Source organism: Grus americana, chromosome 16, assembly GCF_028858705.1.
Source record: "Grus americana isolate bGruAme1 chromosome 16, bGruAme1.mat, whole genome shotgun sequence".
NCBI classification, from domain to species: Eukaryota; Metazoa; Chordata; class Aves; order Gruiformes; family Gruidae; genus Grus; species Grus americana.
In genome coordinates this window covers 2962242-2989546 of record NC_072867.1, presented here as the reverse complement: position 1 = coordinate 2989546, position 27305 = coordinate 2962242, and the positions used below count along the sequence as shown (strand labels likewise).

Here is a 27305-nt window from a genome sequence, read left to right as displayed (position 1 = left end):
GCCGCTGACCTTGCGCTCGGCAGCACGCTCGATGTGCTCGACGCTTGGTCGTCTGGAGGAGGGCAGCCGGAGTTAGAGCAGTTCTAACCTTGCACGTCTTGATTCTGCATGGAGATTGTGAGAAAGGTGGAAGGAGAAATGCCTTTTCTGATCTTCCCCAATGTGCTTTCACGTCTGCAGCAGACATTGCCAGCCCCCAGGCAGGGTTTCCCCTTCTGCTTTGTTTGGTTTTTGGTTTTGTTTTTTTTTTTCAGCAAAGGAGAATGCTGAAAGCACATCTTTGGTACGGAGCTAGGAAGAAAGATGTTGCAGGTCATCTCCTTCCAGTTAAATAGGATAATGATGTCCTTTCTGGACAAGAAAGCAGCCACTGAGCACAGTAATTTCACTAATAACGTGCTGATTTGCATGATTAGGGGCATAATAGCCTGACATAGCGGTGTGTTTGCAGCCATTTGATTGACAGCCAGGTTGGTTTGTACTGTTGTCGCACACCTACCTGCAATAACAAAGTAAGCGTGTGGGTCATAAAAATAAAAGCTTATTTATTTCTATATCGTTGTGTTTATTTGGGGAATTACTATGTGTTTTCCCCTCTAGCCCTGCATTCAAACCACCCACACTGCTTTCAGATCTTGGAGGCGGTTCAGGTTTTAAATAGCCGGGAGAGATGTAGAATCTACTGAAAAATGTGTGCCAGCAGAAAATGGTAACGGCCAGGAGGTTCTTCCATTTCTTGCCACTTAAATGCAGATTGCTGTCATGCCCCAGCCCTCTCAGCCCTTCAAATCTTGCAGCACTAGCAAAGACCTCTCTTATTTTTGGGTTTTTTTCTCCAAAAAACCCCAATATGTGGTGTTAACAGTTTGAAGCTGAACATGCCTGTCTTTATCCAGGACAATGTAAGCCAGGTGTATGAATGAGGTAAAGGCAACTTCCGTGCGTAACTGGATATTAATCATATAGTTCAGTTAACCGGAGCTGAAATTCCATGACAGTTTTGAAGTAATGATTTAATTGAAAAGGTCTTTAAAGTATATTTGCCGAATCATTTGAGCCAACATATACCGCAATACTTAAGCCATTTGTTGATTTTTGACTTGTGAATTTTTAATGTTCTCATCCAGACTCCCTCTCGGTACAAATATTCCTTTGGGATGTGGCAATATTTTTCACCACGTGAAAATCACATAATCCATACTTAGTCTTGGATCTCCATGGTAGATCGCAACAAAAAAATAATCGTGTTAATCCAATTTGCTATTATTCTCATCACTTAAAAATGATTTATTTTCTGCCTCTCCAAGGTTATTGGAGTTGTTTCCTTTGCCAGTGCCATGTTTTTATTGCTGTTCCCTTTTGATGTGGGTTCGAGGGACGTGTACCTGCAGCGCGCTGCTTTCTGAGGAGCTCCGAGCACCTATAGACCTTGGAAGACAGACAGTTGCCGCTGCTCAGCACCCTCCTGAATGAAATCCGTGGCGGTTTTGTTATATTAATTGAAGTTTGAGTCAGTGTTGATTGTTGCATGCTTCCTTCGCATCTGCATTGGCTCCAAATCAATATTTGCGGCTTTAATCCCCGCTTGTTGTCTATGAAACGTCGCTCGCTGGGCTGTGGAGAGGATGTATGTGTAGGCTTTTGATGCTGAGCTCTGGTTTTAGCGTACTACGTGATGGTTCTGGCATTAAAAGGAGGCTGATACGGAAAGCTTCCTGCCTTATTACATGACCACCTTGTGCGTCTTGGTCTTGGCTTTAAAAATTGTCACCATTTTGTACTTTCTGAGCAGAGGTTCTTCAGAAAAGCAGGGAGGGAAGGGCTGTCTCCCTTGCAAAATGAGTGACTTGAGCAAACGTTGCTGTGTCTTGTGTAATTGGGTAATGTCACTGCAGAAGTCCTGTCTGCCAGGTGAATGAAAATCGCAGCATTTCGCGTACGTGCCTCACATCCGTCGTCCTCTTCTCTTGAACTTGCTAGGTTATTTGAGGTGCCGTTTTCTGGCGGTTTCCTGCCCTCCTGAGCTGTACAGGAGGTAAATTCATTTTCACATGCACTGCAGGGACACTCGGCTTTTCAGTCTGTTAATAAGCAGTTTTATTCCTCAGTCACTTTATATCCTGCTCAAAAAGATGTAAATCTAAACAAATACTAGTAATTACTGGATGGACTTAACAAATCTGAATTGGATTCCACTGCCCGGTTGAGCCATAGACCCTCTGGCAGAAAAGCCGACCCCTGCCTGAGAGGAGGCTGTCAAACTCCTGTAATTTTTTTTTTTATATTTGTTCATTAGGGTGGTGAGCAGCGACAGAGAAACCACCATCTGCCTCACCCGAATTACTGCTATCCATCAGTCTTTGGGGACTGGTCTTTGTCCATATCTTAACTCCCTGTCCCACTACCGGTGGGAAGGCAAGGACCGCCCTGATATAGAGTGAGTCTTTCCCTGCATCGGAGGATGTGTTTTCTGGGCATGGTAATTAGAGTAGAATAGAATTGTTCCGTTGGAAGGGACCTACAGCAATCATCTAGTCCAACTGGTGGTGGACGTCAACTGGTGATGGGAAGTTTTGCTCTGCTTCCCCCTCTGCTGCATGAGTAGAAGGAGGGTGTTAGTTTCTATTAGCAATCAAATGACAAAGAAAATACAGTTATTAAATTTACCGAGCAGCATATGTTCTCTGCTCTAACAGGTTGTGACGTGAAGGGTGTAACAGTCTGCCTTTGCTCGCTCCCCAAGGGGTGGATGTGTAAGGGTGACGAGTTTTACTTGCCTGTGTTAACGTGGGGCGGGCACGATGTCTGTGCTTCTTTCCAGTACGGCGATTACGATCCCAACGTCCACAAGCGAGGCTTCTTGGCACAAGAGGAGCTGCTTCCAAAGCGGGTAAGGAGCTCGGCCGGGCAGAGGAAGAGATTTCCAAGCCTGGTTGTGTTTCGTGCAGCAGAGACCTTCTCTGCGGGACTGCCTGCAGGGTGCACCCTGCTTCACTTTCCTTGGGCTTCCTTACCAAGGCAAACAATCCAAAAGGATGCATCGAGGGAGGAGAATTCAATCTCTTTCTGATATATTTTAATAAAACCAGAAGCAAATGTTTTCTTTCTTTTCACGGTTTCATCCTGTCTGTGTCCCCTCGTGGTGGCCTGGGGACAGTTTGCCGGTGCTGTGTGCTTGGGGGAGGGTTGAGCGAGCGCTGGGCGATGCTGGTGCGGGGCTGAGAGTCGCCTGTCGGATGTCCTGAGGTCGGACGTGGTGCTGGGGAGGGGTTGCTTGGGGCTGGGGTGGTTCTGGCTTGCTCGCTGGCTAGGGAGACTGTGACAAGAGCAACTATGACCTGGTCTTTGTCTCCCCATGTATCTCAGGTAATAAACCTGTACCAGATGACTCCGGAGATGTGGGAGGAAAGGATAACAGCCTGGTACGCAGAGCACCGAGGCAGAGCGAGGTGAGTGTGTGCTGGAATGGTGGGTCAGGGTCAGTCCCTTCGCCCGAAGAGTCGCTGGGGTTTTGGGAGCTCGGGCAGGTGATGGATGAGCTCTGCTGACAGCAGAATCACGAAGGGGAAAGGGCTTTCTGTGCTCTGTGTGTGCTCTGCATGTGCCCTGCTGTCCCCTGGTCACTGGTGGGGTCCTCGAGCGAATTTTGGACTGATGCTGAGGGGGGGACTGCCTGCAAAGGGGCAGGGAGGTGGGAAGGGGGGGTCAGGGTGCCTTTTGGGGCAGGAACAGAAATGGGGATTCGGACCGATGAGGTGTTTTCTTGCCTCGGGTGGCAAAATGCTCCTTGTGGGGGATAAGCCTGAAGTCAGATGGATCTGAAACAGGGGCCTCCCAGCCGGGGATTTCCGATATATGCCGTAGGGATTGGGAGATGGGCAAAGCAAGGCTTGACGTGCTGCGTCTCCTTAGGCAGGCCTCGGTGGCCATTAAGATGCTGGCAAGCTGCAGAGTGGGATTTGCTGCTGGACTTTATTGATCCTGCCGGCAAAGTCAAGCTTGGCCTGTGCGACAGAGACAGTCCAGGCTTTAAAGCCTTGTGTGTGCTTAGGATCAGAAAGAGCAGCCACCCCCCTCTCTCTGATCCTACCAAACATCGTAACGCTGGCCTTTTCTTTTTGTCTGACAGAGATGAAGCTGAAATGGAGTATTTGAAGATAGCTCAGGACTTGGAGATGTACGGAGTGAACTATTTTGCGATTAGGGTGAGTGTAGGTCATGGGTCGTGTTTTCTTGCCAGCGTAGCTGTTGTGTTAGTCTTTATCTTTTGTGTTGCTGTGAGATTGGGTGAGTGGAGCCTTGGAGAGCCAGCAGACCTGGGAGATGGCTGCGGTGCGTTGGTGAGAGTCCCTGCCGCAGCGTGCTTCACTACTAGCTGCCGGGGAGGCAGAAGCTCTTTTAATACACAGTGCTGGCTCAGGGCCCAATGAAGCCAGTAATGGTTCACGTCAGACCCTCCGAGTGGAATAAAAAGGTTTTCTGCTCTTTTTTTTTTTCCTCCCATAGAACAAAAAGGGCACGGAACTGCTCCTTGGAGTTGACGCCTTGGGTCTTCACATTTATGACCCAGACAACAGGTTGACCCCTAAAATCTCCTTCCCGTGGAACGAGATCCGGAATATCTCTTACAGCGATAAAGAGGTATGGATACATCTCCCCTCTTCCCTGAGAGCAGTAAGAACACAATTGCAGTTTAAAATAATTTCTCTTAGCTTCTCTGTCTGCTGTGCTCACTATCACCAACTTAGCTCAGGGCAGCTTCGATTGAAACCTTATTTCCAAGCCTTTGCGCAACCTGCCAGGAGTGGGCTTACAAGAGGTCAACTGGGAGCTATTCCTCTGGTTTTAGAGAACGTTCAAACCCTCCATGTAATTTTTTCCCCCCAAAAAACCCAACCCAAAATTGCTGTTGGTGTGCTTTGCCCAAATATCAAAGTTCAGAAGCTGAGATCTCTGCTTTACTGTATATATTATTCTGTATATACACAGCATGATGAAATATAGGGAGATGTATTCCTGGTGAGAAGAGCTCTTGCCACATCATTACATCATCCTGAGTTTTCAGGCTGCCAGGCTTGGCATAACAGCTGGAATCTTTTTAGGAAGTTGAGTAATTTAAGCCCACTATTGCACAGATATTTATTAAATCCAGAGCATAAATATGCATCTTCTGAATCATTGCCCACCAAAGCTAGTTGAGAACAGCAGTGAAATTGGCTGTGGAGGGGAAACTGATCTGCTCAATTTTCGGTCTGTGAGAGCTGCTCAAAGAAAACCAGCTACCTTCGTGGTAAGGAAGAAAATTAACTTTTTAATTAAAAATTGTTTTCCAATCTAAACATGACATTGATTGGGGTAAAAAAGGTTTCTCATCGGCTGCATTTATTGCATGTCTTGTGAAGTTTTATAAGTAGCAAGGCTGCGCTGGAATTCTCTTCGCTTGTTTTACTTCTTAAAAATAAAGAGCGGAAGAGCCCAGTGCTTGGTGACTTCTGAAGGCTTTCCTGCCCGTGACAGATGAGTGTGGTGGAAGCTGTCTGATCAGGGATTGCCTCAGAAATCTGGGGATTGAAGCCTCCGTAACCAGGCCTTGACACAAGACTGTAATAGAGCTTTCTCTTGGGAGAAAGGACTGGCACCTTCCATCAGGTCAATCATCTGTGTAATAAGATGACCACAAGTAGACCTGACGTGACAGTAAACAGGCTTAATAGCTGGGTATGACAGCTACGTCGACACAACAGAGGGGTTTAATCCGTCCTAACAAAGATTGACTCTCTACGTGGAACTGAAATTCCTCTCGTGGTGTATTTCTGCTGTTGCTTTCAATGAGTGGCGGGGTTCTGCCAGCGCCCGGGTCCAGGGACATTCACACACGTCTGCCTGTGTGAAAGTCTTAAAAGATTGGCTCTTAAACTGACAAAACAAAACACTGCCAGGGCGAGTTCTGCTGAGCCCTTTTCAGGCAGTACAATGTATTGACAAATAGACCTACTTTAATGGACACAGACTGCCTGCTCGAGCGCTATCTCTTCAGCCGGTTATTTTTGTAGAGTGTGGGGGAGTGATGGAATATATGCATGCCTTCTAAAAAATGCGGTGTTGCGGAGCACTCCATCTCTTCAAGTAGCCTTTTGTTAGTTCAGAGTTTTCTCTCTACCCAGGGGCTGTATTACCAAAACAGCCTCAAATCTGGCGATGCCACCTATGTCCTCTTGAGAGACCCTCTGTGGCAAAGCTCTTTGGAGGGGGAAGACCCAGGCTGCTGTTTGGTTGGCACGTGGAGCGTAAATGCGAGTTAGAGCGAGGGAATAATATTTTGAATTGCGGAGCAGTCTTGTGATATGGCTTACTTCTGGAGAACAAAACACATGGAAAATCTTTTTGGGGAGCCCTTGCGAGTGGAGGTGTCAAGGGGAAGGGCAGCAGCTCCTGTTGCTGTGTTCCTAATGCAAACCTCCTGCCCATCCATCGGGCAGCTGAGCTGGTTCTTCCTCCCTTCAGAAGTGTCATGAATTCCTGCTGTACCTTCTCCGTTCTCTACAGCTGCCAGGAGAGTAGCGTCTTGCCTCAGGAGGTGCTGAGCTGCCTCTGCCCTCTGCAAGGTGCTCTGCAGAGGACGCTGGCTCTTGAGCATTGCAGTCTGTAGGTGGACAGCACTCTCGTTGCTTCTCTGTGGCACTCGTGTTTTTCTGCGGAGGAACAGTGGTCTCCTTGGTTGCTTTTGATACTCGTTCTCTTGCTTGGCTAAAAGCCACGGGGACAGCTCTCAGCCTTGTTTGTCTGACACTGCTGACCTCCTCTGAGCCAAAGCTTTCAGTAAGACTTTTATAGCCATGTTTTTATTAAATGCACTGCTCTCTGATAACTCTCTCCCTCTTTATTTTTTCCTTTTCAGTTTACGATTAAGCCATTGGACAAAAAGATTGATGTTTTTAAATTCAATTCATCAAAGCTGCGTGTGAATAAGCTGGTAAGTCTACAGACAGAGTAATTTTTATTGCCTGCAGCAGTAGTTTCTGCAGGCAGTACGAGACAGTGTTCTTTGGGGGCTTTTCCTCTGAGCAGTTGGAGGGAGCGTGCTGGATTGTAGATGTGATTTGGCGTAGCAGTTACTACTCGGTCATAACCTCTAGTAGAGAAGGGGGAAGCTCAAGTCAAACTCCTTCACAGAACCTCTCCCCCCTCTCCTGTTTTTGTGCTCCCTTTCCGAGCTCTGGGGTTACAGCTGACGTGCATGGCAGAAGCACTTAGTAAGTACAACTTTCTTGTCACCCCCTTTCTTCTCCTGCGGATCTTTTCCATTCTGCCCTGTGAAGAGGTCTCCCTGTTTCAGGATGCACCGTTATCAGAGTCGCAGTCCTGGCTTTTCCAAGGCTGATCCCCTCTGAGGATGCTCTCCTTGTACAAGAATGGAGGGGGCTACATTGGGCTGTTCTGTTCAGCGTCTGTGTTAAAGTCCAGCTTTAGCTACTGTTCTGGATTTCGTATCTGGAGGAGCTTTGATCCAGATCCTGCAGTAGCTGTGCACTGTGTTAAGTTGCACAAGGGACCTGCAGAAGGCGATATTTTTCCTACCCTTATAAGAGAGGGAAGGGAACTTTGCTGTCCTGGTTATAGGCTATCCTGTACTTTACGTGCCGTAGGGAAGTGGAGCTTCCTGGCAAAGGCCTCATTCACTACACTCGTCAGGTTCATGCTGCTGTAGCTCCTCTGACTCCAGAGGAGTCATTTGTGACTTGTGAAATGCAAGTCGGGCAAGTGAATCAGTCCTTTAGTAGAAAAGAATCCGAGTTCAGAAACCTGCTTTTATTGTCGAAAAGAGCTTTCACTCTTCTGTGTACTCACCCCTTTGCTAACCCTCCTCTAGTATCGCCACCTTCCTTATCTTCCTCCTGGAGTGCCAGAGGAAACCACACTGGTGCTCGAAACCCTTCAGCACAGGTATCTGAAGATGTCCAAGGAAGTTTTTGATAAGCCTTCTGTTTGTGTGGAGTCTTGTCCAAGACAGAAGGTGGTTTTCCATCTCTTTTTTTTTTTTTTCTTTAATCTCAATGCTTTGAACATGCAGTTGGGAGAAGGTGCAAGTTCATCTTGAACTTAAAGAAAGGGGACCTGGGTATGAGAGCTCATAGGGTTTGAGACCAGTGGGTGGAAGTGCTGACAAGCACCAAACCGAAGCAGTTCTAATGGTTTTGTGTGTCAAGAATACAAACTGCCTCATCGTCATCATGCGTACAGCTGTTTTTCTTCACCCTTGACTGGAATAGATTCTTCAGCTGTGTATTGGAAACCACGACCTCTTCATGAGGAGGAGAAAGGCAGACTCGTTGGAGGTCCAGCAAATGAAAGCGCAGGCCAGGGAGGAGAAAGCCAGGAAGCAGGTGAGAGACATCTCATATAACTAGACCGTGAGCCAAAATCAGAAATGCAAATGAACTTGGGAAGGAGCAGTCTCCAGAATGACATCAAGCACACGGAGCAGCTTTGAGGGACGGTCCAGCTGAACATCTCTTTTTAGTAGCCCGCTCCCACCTTGCCAGTCATTCTCAACTTGGCTTTGCAGCGCGAGTCCAGCCCCCACGCTCAGGAGCAAAACTGGGAGGACGGGAGGGAAGAGCTAATCTGGATGTCCTGCCAGTGTGCGTGCATCTTCCCCGCCTCGGTCTGCGCCTGGGTGCCATAGCTGGAAAGATGTAGTACGTTGGGGTAGTTGCTTGTAATTAAAGCAGGGGCTGTGAGGGGGAGCTGTGCTTTGCTGTAGTTCTTTGCCTCGTTTTCTAATTACACGGTGATGGAATGCACGCCGACATTTCGGGGTTGTGCAGCCTGCATGCTAATTCGGTGCTGGCCTCCTTTATCTGCCGCAGGTCAGCCCAGGCAGCAAAAATGGCTCTTTGGAGGCAGCAGTGTGTAGCCGATGAGCATATATCAGCAAATTGGATTGTATGAATCATTGTTTTCTGCTCATGGACCTTTTCTACTCACTGAAACCCGCACAGCTAATCTGAGTACTGGTGCTTAGAATATAAATGTCCCTTTCGCAATAAAGCCGCTAGATAGCAGCAGAAGAAACCAAAGCAGTCGCTTGCACCCAGGAGGGCCTTATGCTCAAGGGACTGCTAAATTAATGGATTGGAGCGTGTCCACGGAGGTTCCTGCGCGGTGCTGGAGTTGGGGTGGAGGTGCTCAGCTAGCCTGGAGATGTGATGTAGCTTGTCTTGCAGGCACCTTCTGAAGCAACTCTCCTTCCTGTAGCTTCTGGGGTGGCAGGAGAGGACAGGACGTGAGTCACTACAAGGGTAACTGGGGCAGCTCCTCTGGGGAAGAGGGACGTTCTGCTTCCCACGGGGATTTCTCTGGTCAGTAAAGAGTTGGCATTCGTGGAGGAAAAGGTCCTCCTTGGAAGGAGCAGCATGGTGTCCAAGGGACAGGTTTTAGAATCTTGTGAGTTTTTGGTGCGTTTGAATCACGCCAGCAAGACCTCCAGCTTAGCTGGGCTGCCGGGAGAGGTGAGGGCACTGAGAGCGAGCAGAAGCTTATCGCTTCGCACGAGCTCTCGAATCCAGAGCGCTTGTGCTCTACGGGAAAGGTCGGGCTTCTGCTTGGGTTGGCTGGCCACGCTGCTGCCTCGCCGGCTCTCTCCTCCCTCCCCAGCATCCACCGTTGTTAACTGGTTCCAGATAGTCCTTTTATATGGGGACTTCTTGGTAATGGAACTCCTGAGTGGGATGCAGATTGTAATGATAATTAATGAGGGGAACCTTTAATAGAAGGAAGCAGAGCCGTTAGAGCAGTAGGCGTCCCGCTTTCAGAACACAGTTGGTGTCCAAGGAGCGGAGAAATGTGTCTTGTCGCACTTATTTCCCTTATTAAACCCAGCAGGTGGCCTGTGCAATGCTGCGAGTCCTTGCTGTAGCGTGGATATTTATAATGCACCCATCTCGGTCGTACTGGAGTGCTTAAAGTTGGTGTGTTAATTAGCCCAATGGCTCCCTTTGGGCGCTTGGCTAGCGGAGAGGTAGTTGGGCACGCTCTGTCTGCACAACACTCTAGGCATCTTCTGGGAAGAGGTGGCAGGATTCTGGTGGGCTGCCTCAGCGTGGCTTGGATCTTCGCCCCCAGCCCCAGGAGAAGCATTGCTATTTCCTGCGGACCGAGCTGGAGGGAGAGAGTAGTTTATTGTATGTAGGAGATGACCTCCCCTATAAATGAGTGGAAGTGAAGTTTCCAGCATGCTGGGATAAATGTCTGATCAAAAGTAGCAGCTATCCACATCCTTCAAAGTCCTGCCTTGTGGTGTGTCTATACTTGATATTTGAAGATGCCCTTAAGCCCAGTCTTGCCGTAAGAAACTCTAGGCATAGCTGGAGCTCTTGGGACCCAACTTATCTGAGTTGGCGTAGGAGGGTACTGTCTGGGGACGTAATCACCTGCAGGCAGCTTGTGGCGCAGCGCTGTGGGTGACAGCCTGATCAGAGGGAAGGGGATTGTCTTGGGAACGGCACTGCTCAAGGGAGCAGGGTGCGTCAGATCACCCCATTTAGTGAAGTTCCCCGTGTGGATAAGCAGAGAGGAGGCAGCAGCGCAGTCCTGTGCTCTAGCCCCCACCTAGTGACCCTTCCTCGTAGTGTGCAAAGCCTTTCTGATGTGTGATATTTCTCCTTGCTTTCCCCAATACCTTTTTCCTAGATGGAACGGCAGCGCTTGGCCCGAGAGAAGCAAATGAGAGAAGAGGCTGAGAGGACAAGGGATGAGCTGGAGAGAAGATTGATGCAGTTAAAGGAAGAGGCAACGATGGCCAACGAGGCTCTGGTGAGTCTCTGGGAGGTTGTTTCCCGAGGCACTGCAGCTGTTCCTCACTCTCTTCCACTGCTGAAGCGTTTTAGGAAGCAAAGTGACGCTGTCCTATGGCTGTTCTCAAACTGCTGCTGGTGGACAGTGATCAGGAGGCTGGATGGAGTTGATTTCATCGTGCTAGCCTGCTGCGGCAGGAGCACAGAGGAGGGTGATTTGGGATGGAGCCTGGGCACATCCGGGTCTTGGCTGCAGAAGGCTGCAGGCTTTCATGGAAGGGAGGGACACTCTGGGCCGTGCGGAGTGAGCGGCTCAGGGCCCTGCTCCGGGGTTTGTAAGCACATTTGGGGAGACGTTCGGTGTGCTTGATGGTTTAATGTGCCTTAATTCTCAGATGAGGTCTGAAGAGACAGCAGACTTGCTGGCTGAGAAGGCTCAGATCACGGAGGAGGAGGCCAAGCTCCTGGCTCAGAAAGCAGCTGAGGCTGAACAGGAGATGCAGCGAATCAAAGCCACGGCCATCCGGACGGAGGAGGAGAAGCGACTGATGGAACAGAAGGTGCTAGAGGCAGAGATGTTGGCGCTGAAAATGGCGGAGGAGTCGGAGAGGAGGTCAGAGGGTACAACCTTGCAGCTGCCTCTGCTTTGCTTTCCAGCCCCCTTCTGACTTAGCTGAAAGAGCAGCTCCTGCCTTGAGTTAGTCCATCCAAGGGTTTGCTGTGAGCCCTTGGCCTCCCGTGCACGCACAACAGCAAAGGGCCCCAAGGCTCAGCTGGTTTCTCTCTCCATCTCACTGTTTGCCACAGCTGGGCTGTCCCTGAGTGGGAAACGGTGCTGGTAGAGCAGTGGTGGCCCTGATCTTTCCCTGGGTTGGAGCTGGACACCCTTCTCTGAAGCCTTCTTTGGGAGAGATGCTGTGGCGAGAGCAGCAGGGAAGGGGCCGTCAGCTAGCAGGCCAGGAGGTACTGTGGTCCTTGGCACTCTGCCTTCCGTGCCCTGACGGCAGCAGTGGAAGCCAGCTCTACTTTTGGGTGATTTCTGCAAACATCACTGCATTCCCCAAAGTATTGGACAACATTAATAATGCTTGTTTGTTTGTTTAGTTTTTTTCTTCTGGATGATAGATCTACATTCCCTATTTTCTCTTTATTCCTCAATTTTCCTCTCAGCTGTTTAGTTCTCCTTACCAGTTGGGCAGTCTCTGTTTCAGGTTAGCCTTGAGGTCTCCCTGGCTCCTGGAGTCCTTGCTTCTTGTTAAAACTGGTGTTTCCATCCTCTTGATAGCAGAGCCCGGGTCCCGTGGGGCGTTTGGTAGTGAGCAAGGAAAAGATCGTTCTTGTTTCCTTCCTTGTGTGTGAAACCTTGCTTGGGGTCAGCCCTTCTGCTTGGATGGACGCTGACGTTGTCCATCTCTTCTTGCCTTGGTCTCTATCTTGCAAAGTCTCTGCTCAAATTTCAGTCCAGCAGAGAAAGCTTCCTTCCCTCCTTTGGCTTTCTCCTTGCAGGGAGTCCTTGAGCCTCAAGGGCAAATACTGGTTTTAGAATTGTTGAGCCCTGTGAGTAGGCAAGCTGCGCGGTCTTGGGTGCTTTTTCCTTTTTGAATGTAGTAAGTAATAGTTAGTAGAGGCTTACTTGTCAGAAAACTGCCTCTCCTGCTGTAAGTCTGAGCTTTAGTTTTGAAGTCATTCTCTCCATTCTGGCATCTCGGCGCACTTCTCCAGTCCTTAGCCTTGCTCACCGATGCTCATGCAGAGCCCATGTCAGAGCTGCCCTTCCATGGCTAGGATTTTTGTGCTAATTAAAACATCCCACATGTCGGAGGTTCTGGCATTTCCCTCACTCAAACAATTTCTTAGTTTTAGTTTAGTTCTTAGGTTTTTTTAGTCTTTCTGTGGGACAAATTTCAACCTGTTCTGCCCCTACACTGTAATCCTGCTTCTCCATCTTCTCATTCCTCTCAACTTCAATCTGATATTTGCTGTTTGCTGTTTTTCTTTCTAGAGCGAAGGAGGCTGATCAGCTGAAGCAAGACCTTCAGGAGGCTCGCGAGTCTGAGCGGAGAGCAAAGCAGAAGCTTTTGGAGATCACCAGCAAGTCGTCCTACACAGTAAGAGCGATCTGTATTGTAGTTCCCAGTTCCCAGCCAGTCAACGTGCCCTGGAGGAGTCTCTTATCTCCATCCTGTCGGTGGAGGGATATGAGCTCTCATCACGTTACTCAGCAGCTCAGGAACCTGCAGCAGTGTTTGCCCTTTTCATCCAGGCACCCTGTCCAGCAGAAGACCGCTCTTCTCTTTCCACCCCCCCCATGCTAAAAGAGCAAGGGAGCTGCTGGTGAAATTAAAGGCAGCAAATTTTAAGCCAGTTTAATCACCATGTCAGAGCCACGCTTTGCTAGCGTGTGTGGAACGTGCCAGCTCAGTAATAGCTTTTAAAATAGGGTTAAATACTTATGAAATGGAGGATGCGCTTATTCTTGTTAGGTGGGATAAACATTGTTCAGAACCTGTAAATTCATTCTTTGGGCATAAACCGGCCACTGTGCGTCTATGTGCTGGAAAAAAACCCAACTTCCTTGAAGGGAGATTATTCCATAATTGCCCATTAAGAGGATTTCACACCTTCCTCTGAAGCATCTGGTCCCAGTTGCTGCCGGGGACTGAAACACCAGACTAAATGACCATTGCTCCGATCCGTCTGGCAGTTCCTATTCTCAACTTCTCTAATTGTGCTGCAGGGCCTGCAAAACCCATCAAGAGCTCCCTTCCCTGCAGCTCACACCTGCCACGGCTGCCAGTTCGGCTGCCTCGCTGTCCTGAGGGGTGAAGGGGAAAGAGCTCAACAACTTCAGGAATAGACTCAACAGACGTACGTGGGAGTTACGACCCGCCTAGTACTGAAGTTTTAATTTGTACCTGCAGGCTCCTTCTCCCCCTGCCTGCCCCTCTGGAAACTTTTAAGGAGCAGATTGAAGAGAGTTTGAGAAGTAGTAACTTTTTATTCCAGTTCTCTGAAGTTCCCTGCAAAAATATTCAGAAGCGTTTAAAAATGGCAGTGACGGAAAATAGTCAGGTGCTCTGAGCCATGGGACACTCAGTCGAGTGCTAGGTACCCCAGCGCTTTGTAAAGCTTAGCTTTCGACTGCTCTTATTTTGCAATCACTGGCTTTCTGGGATCCACCAGTTCTTTAATTCAGGGTTTAACATGCACAGGGTGGAGCGTCCTCGTTGAAACTGCTGCATGGCTACATCGGTGTTGATGTTTGGGCAGCGCTTGCACGTCCATGTTCCCTCGTGTTGCTGTGTCCATCCTTAGTCAAACGGGCAGAACCCTAGTGAGCCAGCCCTTCTGCCTAAATCCCTGTGCCGGAGCTGGTGGGCAGCCGCGTGACTGCGTTCCTGCCTGCGGAGTTAAAGCCTCATTAGTGGGAATGTTGTCTGGGTTGCGTGGAGCTCAGCTCCACCCCTCCAGCTGCATCTGCCTGGAGGCAATCCATGCAGAACTGCCTCGTCCAGACACATGGTGCTGCGTCCTCTCCCTTCCCTAAAGAGCCTTGGCCTTCCTGACGTGGCTCTCGGTGCCAGGAGGGAAGGGAACATGCTTTTTTCCTCCCCAGTTAGGTGGCAGGGTCTCCTTGTGCAGCTGCCGCTCTTCCTGCCCCTCTTGTAGCCCCGGGAGGAGCTCCGCGTCGCACAGACTCGATGGCTGTTGTTTTCCAAGGTCAGGAGGATGCAAGTGTGACCGTTGTGCCCATATCCAGGTGACAACACCTCGCTGGGCTCTTCCATCCCCTATTATGCCTGCCTCGCTTCTCCCTTCTCCTGTGGCCTCTCTCGTCGTTCTGCCGCGTGTGTCTTTGGGCTCAGACAAGTGAGATGTGCTGAGATCCTGTTCCTGTGCACCACTTCAAAGAGCTGGATTCAGGCGAGCCTGCCTCCCCTGCCAGCGCACGGAGGCAACCGGCAGGCAAGCGCGGCCCAAGGGAGGGAATAAGCCCAGGGTGGCCTGAGGGATGAAGTGGTTTTGAAAGCTGCTTTTGGGAGACTTGTGTCCCTCAGGTGAATGGCAGCTCTGCCAAATGGTGCAGGATTCCAGCTGCTCTTTTCCTTAATGAGGACGTAATGCTGAGGTTGTTCTTTTCTGTGGTCCCAGTACTTGGGCTGTGTCATCCCCTGGTGCTGAGAGCTAGACAGGACTTCCCTCTGGGGGAACAAGAGCAGGAGAGGAAGGGGGGAGTGGATGGATGTGTTGCAGAAAAGGCAAGAAACAGTTAAGTTGTTTTTGGTTGGGGTTTTTTTTTTTTTCGTTCTTGGAACTTTCCACTCTCCCATCTTGCTTCTTTAAAGCTTGTTTCGGTGTCTTTTTAGTCCTTGAAGCCCAAGCTGTTTTTGTGATGGGACTGGTAGGCGATGCATGAGAAAGACGACGTGAATCTGAGTCTCAGGCCGTCAGGGCTGGGAGAACAATTCATTCTTTACTGACTCGGCAACGGCTCTTTGCCTCCTTCATTGCCCTTCAGGTACCACTCATGGCAAGACTAAAGGCAGTCATCTCTGATCCTCTTGAAGTAGTAAGCGGCTGTCTTTGGCTCGCCCAAATTCTTTAGCAGCGAAGTAAAGGCGGCGGCAGCAACAGGAGGAGCTCTCCCTGCGGGGGAAGCCTCATGACATGACTTGCTCTGTGCTTCCTCCGTATCGCCTGTCTCGCTCTGTACCGCAGAGGGATGACCACTGTCAGCGTGGTGCTTGCCTCTATTAACGGCAGGAAATTGCTTTAATGCAGTAACAGGGTTATGCGGTTTGTTCCAGGTGAGGAAACACATAAGGGAAAAGGTCTGTGTCCCCTTTATCATCCTGTGACACCCCATGTCCCCTGGATTAAAAATCTCTGCACCTTGTGCAAGACCTACCCAGGATTATCGCAAATGGCAGGGAAATGCTTTGCTCCACGTGCTAAGCCCGTGCCTTTGAAAGCCCTCAGCGTGCTCTTTCTTCGCTCTTTTCTTATTCTTCCTCGCTGTTGCTGCTCTCTGACTGCTCCACCAATTTTTTGTTGCTTCATGAAAGAGCGGTGCTGAGGAAGGGCGAGGAAGTGGCTGTAGTAACCCTGACAAATTGGCATCTGGACTTAACGATTGCAGTAACTGAAATTCCTGCTCAACTGTTACTGCTGCTGTTTGGGTGGGTGGATTTTTTTTTTTTTTTTTTTTAAAAGAACAAAACCCAACAAGCTTGTGCTGAAAAAAATGCTAAAGGTTGTTTGAAGGCCAGCAGGCTGGTTCTGATGATCCTGGCTCCCCGGCGCACCAGAGATCGTAGAACCTCACGTGGGAAGGGCTTTTTGAACACTGGTGTGCCTTACAGGGAAGGGACTTGAATGTCAATGGGATGCAAGTATTTAAATCAGTTAAGTGCTTTGGCAGACCTGTCCCCTTTCCTTCGAGACTGGAATTTAGGTACTCGGCTGTCCCTTTCAGCACCTGCCGCAGAATTAATGCGGCTGTGTTCTGCGCTAACAGCAATCGCAAAGGGGGAGTAAGAAATCGTGTTTCCTTGTCGCGTGAGTCTGACTTACCCGTAACGCTCCAGCCGGGCCAAGCAGCGCCGTTTCGGGTGCCGCCTCGTTTATGCTTGTACTAGGTGTTTGCCTTCCTGCTTTGCAGCTTACTTCTGCAGGGTAAATGAAATGTCCTCCCTCTCAGGTTTGTCCAGCCGAAGAGCGGGTGGGGGATGAGCCCTGGCTGTTTGTGAATTCCAGGCTGGCGGTGAGGGAAGAGGCAGGTTATTGTGCAGAGTAAATCTGTCACCACCCCGGTGCTAGCGGTTCTTGTTGAAGCAGAGCTAGCTGCAAACAATCCCTGGAGTATCCCAAATAGAAAAACTGAGGGAAAGAATGAACGAGCCTGCTGAAGCTCAAGATCTCGTTTGTTGGGGCAGGAACCCTAGAACCATCCCACCAGCTTTTGGTACGTGCTGCCGGAGCAGCCTGTCTCTGCAGCACCGTCTCCTGCCGTCCCCCAGTCCGGGCTGGTTTGGGCACATTGTTTTCATTACAAGAATCCCTTCTTAAAGCAAGAAGGAGCATCTAGCAGAGAGGTGGGTGACCTTTTGGATGCGGGGCTGGATTTCTCCTATCCAAAATGAGGGCTAAGCACGCTGGCAGCAGTTCTGACTCAGATCCACGAGCGCAGCCTGCCATCTGCAGCCGCTGTGCCATCCTTGACGTGTGCCACTGCTTGTGACCTCATCTAACGGACTGCAAGAGCAGCAGAGTGATGATTTGAGTCAGGATGCTTTTCCTCTACTGGTAACGAGCCCATTTATTAGAGGTGTGGCAGAATTTTTGACTGAGAGAAGGGCCATTTTTTTCAGGGGAAGATAAAACCTGAGGGCCTGCAGTGTGTCGGTGGGGGATATCACAGCATTTTGCAGGAAGAAGAAAGTCCCAAATCCTCGCTCAGGTGCAATAGGAGCGATTCCCTGTGTTATCTCTGCATTTCCAGCCAAATCTGGCAGTGGGTCCTAAACACTTGGAACTGTAAATTACTGCAAAGATAAAAATGTATCGGTGCATCTCCATGGGCCTTACAGAAATTGCATCCCAAGTTAACCCTTGGGGTTATGTTGCTCTTTGCTCACGCTTTGGGGAGCAGCGGCGTGCGGGACTCTGCTGTCACATAGGGTCTCGCCTTGCCCCTGTTTGCAGCTTGCACTTTTTAAACTTGATTTAATGTTAAATAGCTGTCAGATGTCTCCCAAGAGGCAGCTTCTGTCTGGCGTTGTTTTAAGTGCCACAGCAGCGATAAAACCTAGATTTTACGAAGTTTTGGCAATAGATTTTGAAGGCAGGTAGTGTTTTGTCTCCTCTTTACTACCGCAAAGAGTGAGGACCCAGAGGAGCAGTAGCTCTGAATTGAAGAGCAAATTGGGAATGGAGCAAGGGGATGTTCAGGCTGATCTGGTGCTTGGGACGCTGGGCTTGTTCGCTGCTCTACATCCGCAGCGCTTCGGAATGCTTGTCGTCATCTGCGTTAAAAGATCACCAGCTGAAAAAAGAGCTTTGTAATCTGCTCTCCAGAAAGTTTGAGGCTGGTTTAGAGAAATGAGGTGGTGACTAGTGTTGCCTCAGGAATACAGGTGCCCCTTCCCCGTGTAAATGCTGAGATCCTTCCAGTTCAGCGCTGCTGCACGGTGGAGTACACCCAACTCCAAGACGAGCGTGCTGTTACCTGTGTGAGTAGCTGATCAGGGCCTTATTACAGCTTTAGCAAGTACCACCTTGTGATCTGTGCTTAGGTGGCGCTCTGATTTTACCTCTCTGTTACAGAACATTTGCTATAGGAACACTTGTGCGGCCAAAAGTGATTAATTTGTACTTTCTGCCTTTAGCAGTCCATGAACTCAAGTACGACAGCACTGCCTACCGACTTGCCAAGCTTCAACCTCATCAGCGAGAGCCTTTCCTTTGACTTCAAGGATACGGACATGAAGAGACTTTCAATGGAAATTGAGAAAGAGAAGTACGTGGCATGCGTCCAGGGCTGGGGGTTTGTGCCTCGGTTGCAGTGGGAGGAATCGTGCCGGGACTGAAATGTGAATTTTACGTTCCAGACGAGCACCGGTGTGAGGTGGAAGGGGGAGAAGGCTTTCGGGTTGGCATTTACCAGGTCGTTACTCGTTCTGCCCAGAGCATGATGTAGCTGCTGGTTGACCTAGGTGGACACCTGGTGTCACAGGTGCATCCCTACCGCTTGCTTAAAGGCAAATTTAAGCACGCTGAGCCCTGGACCAGTCAGTTCCTCTCTGTATGGTTAACCCAGCTCTTCTTTGGGCTTGAATTGTCCGTGTCGGTAGGAAGGGTTAACAGTGGTGTGACTGCTGGGGCACGGAGCCATTGCAGGCTGGCCCTTGTGCATTTGCAGCGTCTCCAGACCATGTCAAGATAGCTGGAGTCTGCGCTAAGGTCCCGCGTTAGGGCTTTAACCCCTTTTTCTTGGAATCTGTGTCATGTTTATATATAAAAAGTGTGCGCAAGCAAGTTTGGATGTGATTATGAGCTTTGATCTTGTGTTTTCCTGAGGGTGTAAGTGTAGCCTTCAAAATTACAAATTTAGCAGAAATCAAAGCAGATCAGATTTTAATCTCTGTAGTAATAACGTGCTTTGTTCATTGATTGGGTAGTAGATCAAAGCTAGAAGGGCTCTGCCATAACACTCCGGCCAAAACTTCCTGGGGCTGGAATAAAACACCCCTGGACCCCAGAGGGTGGTTTATTTTGCCTCTGCTGAGTACCCTCTCCCGTGTATGAAATAACAAACCACTCTGCGAGAGACAGAGGTTAAAAACTTTTCCTAAAGCCGGAAGGAAAAAGATAGAAGCCGAAAATAACAGGATAATTCCTGGTTCTGTACCCGTGTTGCTAACTAGGTCATCCCGCTCTCCTAAGCAGGAAAAGCTTGGCTCTGCCAAATGCTGAAAGCAATAACGAGCTTTTGCTGACTTCTCCGGGACTGTTCGCCTTCCTCGGGTGCCGAGATAAACCTCGCTACAAATTCTGGCACTCTGGAAAGGTTCTTGTTAGTCTGTTGGTACTTCGACCTGGGTCTTGGTGTTTAATCACAAGTACAGGGCTGGCGTGGTGTGATTTTTTTTTCTTTTTTTTTTTTAATTTTATTTTTTTTCCCTCCAGTCGATGCTTCATCGCGGAAGGCAGTTAGGGCTGAGTCCTGAGAATGGCTGAGTTTGTTGGGTTTTTTCCTTTCTTTCTTATTTTGGGAGACCTTTCTCTCTCCCAGGGATGCTGTGTGTTTAAAAGATACCTGATGTTTTGGGGGCAGTGCTTGCTCCCACGCGGTTTACAAGCTAAATCCCTCTAAAACATGAGAAGTCAGTACATCAGGGTCCTTCCTTAGTGGAAGAATTCATGCTTTTGAGTTTGTGAGCTGGGTTTGAGAGCGAGCAGCACTGCTTAAATCGCTGTCTTGTAGACTGAAACTGCGTAATGTTAATTGATGTCGCGGTGCAGCTTCACTCAGAAATGGGGAGACTTACAAATATCATCTAGTTTGGTTTTGGTTTTTTTATAGTAGCATAACTTACAGTGTTGTTCTTGGGTCAGCTGTCTGGGTCCTCTTTTTAATAACAAACAAATCATTGCTCAGAATAGTGTACTGTGTGCTGCAAACTAATGTCATCAGTTCCACGGACTAGAAATGATGAAGATAAGGGGTTTTTTCTGTTATAATTCTGTTATCGGCTGCCACTGTACCATGTCACCATGTGCAGCTAGCCTGTACTAACCCAGGACTTTTTTTGTGTGTGCTAGGGTAGAGTACATGGAGAAAAGCAAGCACCTGCAGGAGCAGCTGAATGAGCTGAAGACAGAAATTGAGGCACTGAAGCTAAAGGAGAGAGAGACAGCTCTGGATATATTGCACAACGAGAACGCCAGCCGAGGCAACAGCAAGCACAACACTATTAAAAAGGTATCGGAAGGCTCCAGTTTGTATCTTGCCTGATGAAATCCTTTCAAAACAACAAGGAAATAACCTTTCTGTTTGGTTTAGCTTTTGCACAAGTTGTTATAATAAAATTGTTTGATCTAGGCTTTCTTCCCCGGCTGCTTAGCTTCAAACCAGGGTGCAGAGAATTTCAGCTCCTGGTGGCTCCTGGTTTATATTTGCCACAACTAAACCTTGTCTCTTCAGTGCTCTGTGAGGGGATACAAAGGTCTTGAGGTCTGAAGGTCTTGTTGAACCTTAAAAGCTGTACAGGGATGCTGTTAGAAGGGATCTGCTACCCTAGAGACCCCAGGAAGAGGAAAAGCCCTCCCTGCCTATTGCAGCCATTCCCTACAGGCATTACAAGGAAGCAGCATTGAGCTCGTCTGGTGAATAACAAGGGCAAAACCACTCCTGGCTTATGGGCTCTCAGTAGAAAAAGCCAAAAACCTCATCCTCTCTTTTAATCTGTTCTCGAGTAACCTGTAGTGCAGCTTCAAATACTAACAGCAAAATCTTTTCGCTAGCAGGGTGTGTGTGAGGTGTCTGCTATCTCTGCTGTGGACCCCGCTGCCACCTGCCTCTAGAAATGTGTTTGAGACAAATAACTTAGCCAAAAAGTTAGGACACCTGGGTCTGCTGGCTCGGGAGTCGTACCTGAAAGGTCGCAACAAAGTCCGTTCTTTATTTTTACATCCCATCCTTTTCCTTTTGCTTAGTAGCTCTGCTGTTCTCCCAGCTGGGCTCCGTGTAAGGAGGTGCTGGGGACGCATCCGTAATCGGTACGGTGGGACGTAGTGGTCACCTCCAACGACCTGCAAAGGCTTTTACCTGGGCTGTCAGTCCTTGTGAAAGATTCGGAAAGCTGTATGGCATGGGTTGCAGGTTGTGGTAACAACTTCAGGTTTTAAAACCAAATCCTTACCTCTTCACTGCTCCCAGCTGAGAGTTACATCTGGAAGGATTTGAAAATATCGGTTCATGCCAACTTCCGTGGCTGGGAGTTTATCATCACGGAACTGGGGCAGGAGAATGAATTTAGCGGGTCTCCCTTCCCAGTTTCCCCGTGCTAGCCCTGAGCGATTCGGGCTTCTGTCCCTCCAGAGCGGAGAATATAAAAATCTTCACAGACCCTTTTGTCATTGTAGAATCTGAAGACATTTCTGCTCCCAGTAGGTTTTGTTAGGTTTTGTCTCCGTGCTCAGAGTCCTCAGTTTAAATGGAAAATGCTAAATTTTCACTTCTGACAGTAGCTTTTGAGATGAGTTCATAGAGAGCTGATGGTCCCATTTGTCTCACTTAAAGAAGGTGGCTGGGCAATCATTTCGATGTCTGTCAGGGCTCATCGCTGTAATTGGAACTGTGCGGTCAGTCTTTGTTCCTTTGAAGCTGGAGACTTGTCCTGTCCCCCCCCTTCAGGAGGGGACCGAGGCTGCCCGGCTCCTGCAGCTCAGCCGGAGGAGCAAAGGTTTTGAAATAACAGTCTATTAGTGGAGCACATCAGAATAAAATTACAGACTGCTTTTGTTCATGCCACCAGGAGGTCAGGAGAGCTTTTGTCTTTGCAGTTGTGATGGCAAGGAAAATGCAAGATGCTGGAAATGAAAAAGGGGATAGCAGTTTAGCAATACTTAAATAATACCAACCCTCTGCCCCACCTGGAAGCTGCTGATCGCTTCGGCGCTCTGGGCAAACTGTACAGATTGCACAAATGACATTACCCGTATCACAGAGGATTTTTTTTTTTTGTTACTGTTGTTCATTTTATTTTGCTGGTTTAGCCTCAAGCCCAGGGCAGAAGACCTATCTGCATTTGAGACTTCAAAGTAGGTTATTCCAAGGTACTCTGCGTGGGGTGATGGGATCGCTGGCTGGAATACTAACCTGTGCATGAGCTTGCCTGCGATACGCACCGCTCGAGCCAGCTCCCGTCGCTGCCACCCCTTAAATGCTCCTTACGCGCCGCAGCGGGGTGCGGTGCCGGTGAGACCGGGCTCGCCGTGGTGCAGCACCCTGCCCATCCCCGCAGTGAACCCGTGCAGCATGTCGCAGGCAGCCGCCCTGCCCGGCTCTCGCTCTCTCGGTGGCGTTCGCAGCCTTCCTGCGTTCGTTTTTGCACCTGATCCTCCGTGCTGGGAAGCATCTTTCTTGGCAGAAGTTGAGTTGGCAACATCAGTGGGGGAGTGCAGGCATAGATGCTTAAATAATTAAACATGCCTGGTTTTGCTCTGCTGCCGGTGGCTGGGAATCTATTGGAGGTGCGGGGTGGCCTTTGAAGATTTCTTTAATGAAGTAAACCAGGACCTTCCCCCTTGTTTGCTGCAGAAAAAAATTCAGGATTTAAAAAAAACCAAAACAACAAACCACCAAACAAACCCCATCAACTCTTTGCTGCCAAAACTGTCATAGCAGGCTAAAAATGCACACCTCCGTCTTGGAGCGGAGCGGCGCGTGGACGTGTTGTCGGCGTCTGCCTGTTTGAGAAGTGGCACAGGAACGTAAAGCAGACGGTTGAGGACAGCCGGCGTCTGCAGGTAGCTCTCGGGCAAGGCTGCAGCTGGGGTGGCGCAGGGAGACTGTGCTGGAGGTAACGCCGTTGGTCACCGTCGCGCCTGGGGACACCGGCTGTCAGAGCCGCTCTCCTTCCTGCCTGCGATGCCTCTGCCTGTCCTCTGCCTCCCGCAGCACGCTGGTGACTCCCGCTCTCTTAACACCACGTCTCTTCTTTCAGGAGCCTGCTTTCCTCCGAGGATTTGCCCTCAGTCCGCAGGCTGCGCGTGTGTGCAGAGCATTGACTCCCTCCTTTGGGAGGATGCGTTTGGGGACGCTTTTTTGCTCTTTCCTTGACCGTGGTTCTTGCACACCCACAGGGTTTAGCGAGTTTTGAGCGGTAGTGCTAAGGGGGGAAACAGCATGGGCACTGCGGTTAGCAGTGCTCACGAAGGTGGGTGGCAAACCTGGTGGTAAGCGCCTTTTGGAAAACGCTTTTCTTAAAAGTTACTCTGAGGGCTTGCACAGCCCTGCCTGCACGGCAGACGCGTACAGCCGGCTGTGGAGCAATTTCTCAGCACCTCCGGAGCTCTGTAGCGGAGGCAGAAGGATGCTTTAGATGCAGACGTCTCCCCGGCTGGTGCCCAGAAGCCGTCAGCGCAGGTTTGCGCCGTTCTTGAATGGACCAGTCCTTTCAGGGCTGCAGGCAGTGCCACAAATCACACGAGTCAGGATTTTGTACCGGCTGGCTGCTGCCAGCTGCGCTCTGGGGGGCTGCGGGTGTTCCCAAGAGGGGCTGCTCTTGTCGTTAAGCATTTCCTTGGGGAATAGATGAAAACAAGGGGTGACCCTGCGGGCCCTCCTCCACCTTGGGGGAGACGCTGGATGTCTCTCTGGGGCAGGCTGGCCGTGGTTGAAACCCACTGTCTTGCCCGATTGGCTCGAGGAGCTCCCGGCAGGTGAAATTGGGGCAAAATCCACTTGTGGCCGCAGCAAGAGGAGGTGAAACGAAGCCCTGGCAATTTGTGAAAAGACTTATCCAGCAGCTGGGAGAGATTTGGTGCCTGGGAGGAGCCCCCATAATTAAAGCAGATGCACAGCAAGTGCTGCGTTGTGACCTCTGGGTTTTGTTGCTTGCCTTTGAAGACGCCTGCTAAGTTTTTCATGTTTAATTACGTGGTTAACATGCTAATCCTTTTTTATGGGCTCTGTGGGCACGGCACAAGCACCTCATCTGGAAACTGATTTCCCTTCTCCGTAGCGCGCTCTGCCGTGGGCTGGTGCTGCTGACTGCAGCTGGCTCGGCTTCGGGAGGGTTTGCCACTTCGGCTCTGGTAGAAGATGAAAAAACCTACTTCTTCCTCGCATCCTCCAGTGTAGGAAGGCTCCCAGGACAGGCTGCTGCTCTAAAACACAATCAGGTCTTTCATTCCAGTTGCTTTCTTCTTGCACAGTCATGCTTATTTACTGTGATTTAAGCTCTTTGAAGTATCCAGACAAGGAGCAAATCTCCACGCCTGTTCCCAGACAAGTGGCTTTGTCCTTGAGCCGCGCTCTGGTCCTTCGACAGGCAGGCTTGGCCCTTCCCTGCCAGGCTCTCGGCTTTTTCTCGGACACAAGAGTTTCTCTGGGGCTCAGGTGCTCTTGGTGCCTGCAGGGACTGGTGTGAACATCGGTGGTGGGGTGAGCTGGTGCTGACAGCGCTCTTGACTGCTGCTCTCCTGGCTGATCCTGGTTGTGGTGCAGCGTTGCCCTCAACTCGGGTAATGCAGGATTTTTTCTTATCATTGAGGCACTTGGAATTTGGATAAGCTACTTCAAATCTGCTTCTTTATCACCGGTAGACTAGTCGGGGTTTCTTGTATCGTTGGGCCAGGAACAGTCACGTTCTACCGCGTTCCTATGGACGCAGCATCGTCTCCTTTGGGTTTAGGCAGTGAGCGGCTCCTGGCTGCCAAGCCCAGAGGGGTGAGTGAGGCCGAGCAAAGTGGACTTCTGCAGGCTTGTCGTCACTCCTCTCACCTTCAAGATACGCTGTGGTCTGTCCTCTGCGGCAGTGTAAGGACGCCGGTGAGTTAGTGATGGGCGCTGCCATCTGAGTCTCTCGTGATGCAGATACGAAGCTGCTGTGCCATCACCAAATGTCATGAGGCTCTTTCATCATCTGGACAGGCTGAAGGTTTTTGGGAGGCTGCGCTGGGGCAGACGGCTTCTCTGCCCGCTTTCCAGCTGTGCCCGGCTGGCGTCTTGCTGGGGATGACTGAACCGTGTCCCTCGAGGACTTCAACACGTCTTGTGGGGTCTCTTTGTCATCTCCTGGGGCCTCCCTTCCTCACCTCCCCCCTTCTGGGACCTGCAGACTCCCCTGCATGAAATGGGCCCGCTTTTCTTGCTGGGGAGATGGAGAACCGTGGCCATTGCAGGGAAGGAGAATGTTATTGTGCCCCTGGAGCTGCACCTTGCAGAGGGAAGGGACCAGCACAAGAAATACTTTTACTCTGGGAAGGGCAAAAGGAGGGAGCCTGGGTGGTACAGAGCAGGCTGAGCTGCACACAGGTGGGTCCATCCTTTCCTGTGCGTCCTCTGACAGCCCCAGCACGGGTGAGGTGCTCGAGTCTCACGCAGAACTGCGGCATTGCCGTGGCATCGCTGTATAATCCGCTCCCACCAGGAGGGGAGAAGGCTGCGTGCCGCAGAGCGGGCACACGACCAGCGAGGGACTTCCCAGGAGGAGCAGCGCCGGTGATTCCCATCCCCTCGGGAGCTGTGAGGGTAGAGAGAAAAGATGAGCGAGGATGCTGGCTTCTCGCCCTGCCTGGCGCCCGGCTGGGATGCAGGCGAGAGCCGGGAGATACCCGGTGAGCCGAGCAGCTCTAGACACCTCTAGGCACCAGTTATCCGAGCGCAGGAGGAGACAGAGACGCATCCCACGTGGGTCTTGCCCACACATCCCTGCGTGTGCAAGGCCGTGTCCCTGCTAGATTCATTTTCTTTCTGCCCTGGTTCTCCTCGAGGCTGGGAAGTGAAACTCCCTGGCAGCTAAACTGGGACACGGCAGCCTCCTTTCCTTGTTTACAAGGAGCGAAAGGAAACTGGGAAACGTCAGGCCTATCAGCTATTTTTGTGGCGGCCTTTGAAAAGCGTTTCCTTCAAATGGAGCATCATCTTCTCTTCTTTTAAACACGCTCATCAAAGCGTTGGAGGCTGGGGGAAAGTTGTGCTTGGGAGAGAATAAACGGCAGCGTGGGAGGAAGAGAGAAACGGCGAGGGGTGGGGAGGGAAAAATAGCAAGGTTTTGGTTTGAAAAGTAAATGTGGGAATTGAAGGGTCCACCTGGCCCGTGGGGGCTGGAGATTGGGCAGGGATGGAGAAGGACGTTCAGGGGAGCGAGGGGGGGGCCAATAGAGAGGATTTATGGTATGCAGCGCCCGGGTGATGATGTAGCAGGGACCGTAGATCTCCCTCCCAACAGCAGGAAGACGTCCCCAGCGTGGCAGGGGGTGAGGCGATGCCGCTGGGGGTGGCACAGGTCCCCCTCTCCTCCAGGCTGCAGGATAAACACGGACAAGGAACTGAGAAATTTTAAACCTTTCCCTGTTCCTCGGGATCGGGGAAGATGGGGGAAGGTTGCTGTGATTTGATTTGCAGCCCCCTTCTCCTGCCCGTACCCCGTCTCCGGTGCGTGGGGAGGGCACCGGCTCCGGTGGGCTTGCTGGGAGCCCCGGCGGTTCCTCTCTATTCGGTTTGCCCTGCCGGCAGAAGTTATGTGCCTGCAGTTATTGGGTTAGCCGCTCTAAAATGTGTTTGGCTATGAGGGACTTATTGGGTTGCTTTTGCTTGTTTGTTTTTCTTAAATCAAATCAGCCCTGCAGCCCTGGGTAAAAGCAGAGCTCAGAGGAACCCCAGCGTAGGAACGCAGGGACTGGGATTCTTCCCTTTCTCATATCTTGAGTCATTTGAGCTCTGGCCGCTTAATTGCGCTCCCTCTCTCTCTCTCTCTCTCTAAATTTTCTTTGATGGCTCTGGTAGTGCATTGTGGAGCCCACCCTCCCTCCTGCAGGAAGGAGATTATCATAATACTGCTTGTAAATCAATTTTTTTTTTTCCCCTCTCCGCACTGACGAGAATGTAACTCGCTCTTAATCACTCTGCCTCGCCTGCGCAACGTTACGGTACGGGTATATATATTTATTTCTCCTTGCCTGGCCGGGCAAAGGGGGGAGGCAGAGGGTACGGAGAGTTTGCAGAGGTGCTTTTCCCCCGGCAGAGAGGGGAGAGGCCGGAGCAGGGCTGTGCTCTCCTCCTCGCTTTCATGGCCCGCTGTAAAAAAAGAAAAGAGCAAACCCAGTTTCTCCCGGCGGCGGAGCTCTCCTGCCACCCCTCACCTGAGCACTGCCTGCGCCGGGAGTGAGGATCGCCCTGCCTGCGATTACTGAACAGCAAGAAAAACAAGAATAAAAGAAAGAGAAAGGGAGGGGGGAGAGTTGTCTCTCCCAGCACAGCGGAGCATCGGTGGTGGA

General features: G+C 50.3%; 1 protein-coding gene across 6 annotated transcripts in view; it reads left to right on the top strand.

Annotated features, from left to right (window-relative positions):
- The window catches only part of NF2 (NF2, moesin-ezrin-radixin like (MERLIN) tumor suppressor), a 48297-nt gene that overhangs the window by 16421 nt on the left and 4571 nt on the right, over window positions 1–27305 (top strand). For 2 of the 6 annotated variants that reach the window (XM_054844251.1, XM_054844253.1), the window contains exons 5-16: window positions 2822–2890; window positions 3367–3449; window positions 4130–4205; window positions 4507–4641; window positions 6899–6973; window positions 8271–8384; window positions 10693–10815; window positions 11192–11409; window positions 12799–12904; window positions 18185–18315; window positions 20121–20280; window positions 22077–22121. In XM_054844251.1, coding sequence (XP_054700226.1) covers window positions 2822–2890; window positions 3367–3449; window positions 4130–4205; window positions 4507–4641; window positions 6899–6973; window positions 8271–8384; window positions 10693–10815; window positions 11192–11409; window positions 12799–12904; window positions 18185–18315; window positions 20121–20280; window positions 22077–22112 — 1326 coding nt within the window. In that variant the 3' untranslated portion in view covers window positions 22113–22121. Of the gene's footprint in view, window positions 1–2821; window positions 2891–3366; window positions 3450–4129; window positions 4206–4506; window positions 4642–6898; window positions 6974–8270; window positions 8385–10692; window positions 10816–11191; window positions 11410–12798; window positions 12905–18184; window positions 18316–20120; window positions 20281–22076; window positions 22137–27305 lie in introns of all 6 variants that reach the window. The other 4 variants (XM_054844254.1, XM_054844252.1, XM_054844250.1 and 1 more) reach the window with 4 other exon arrangements.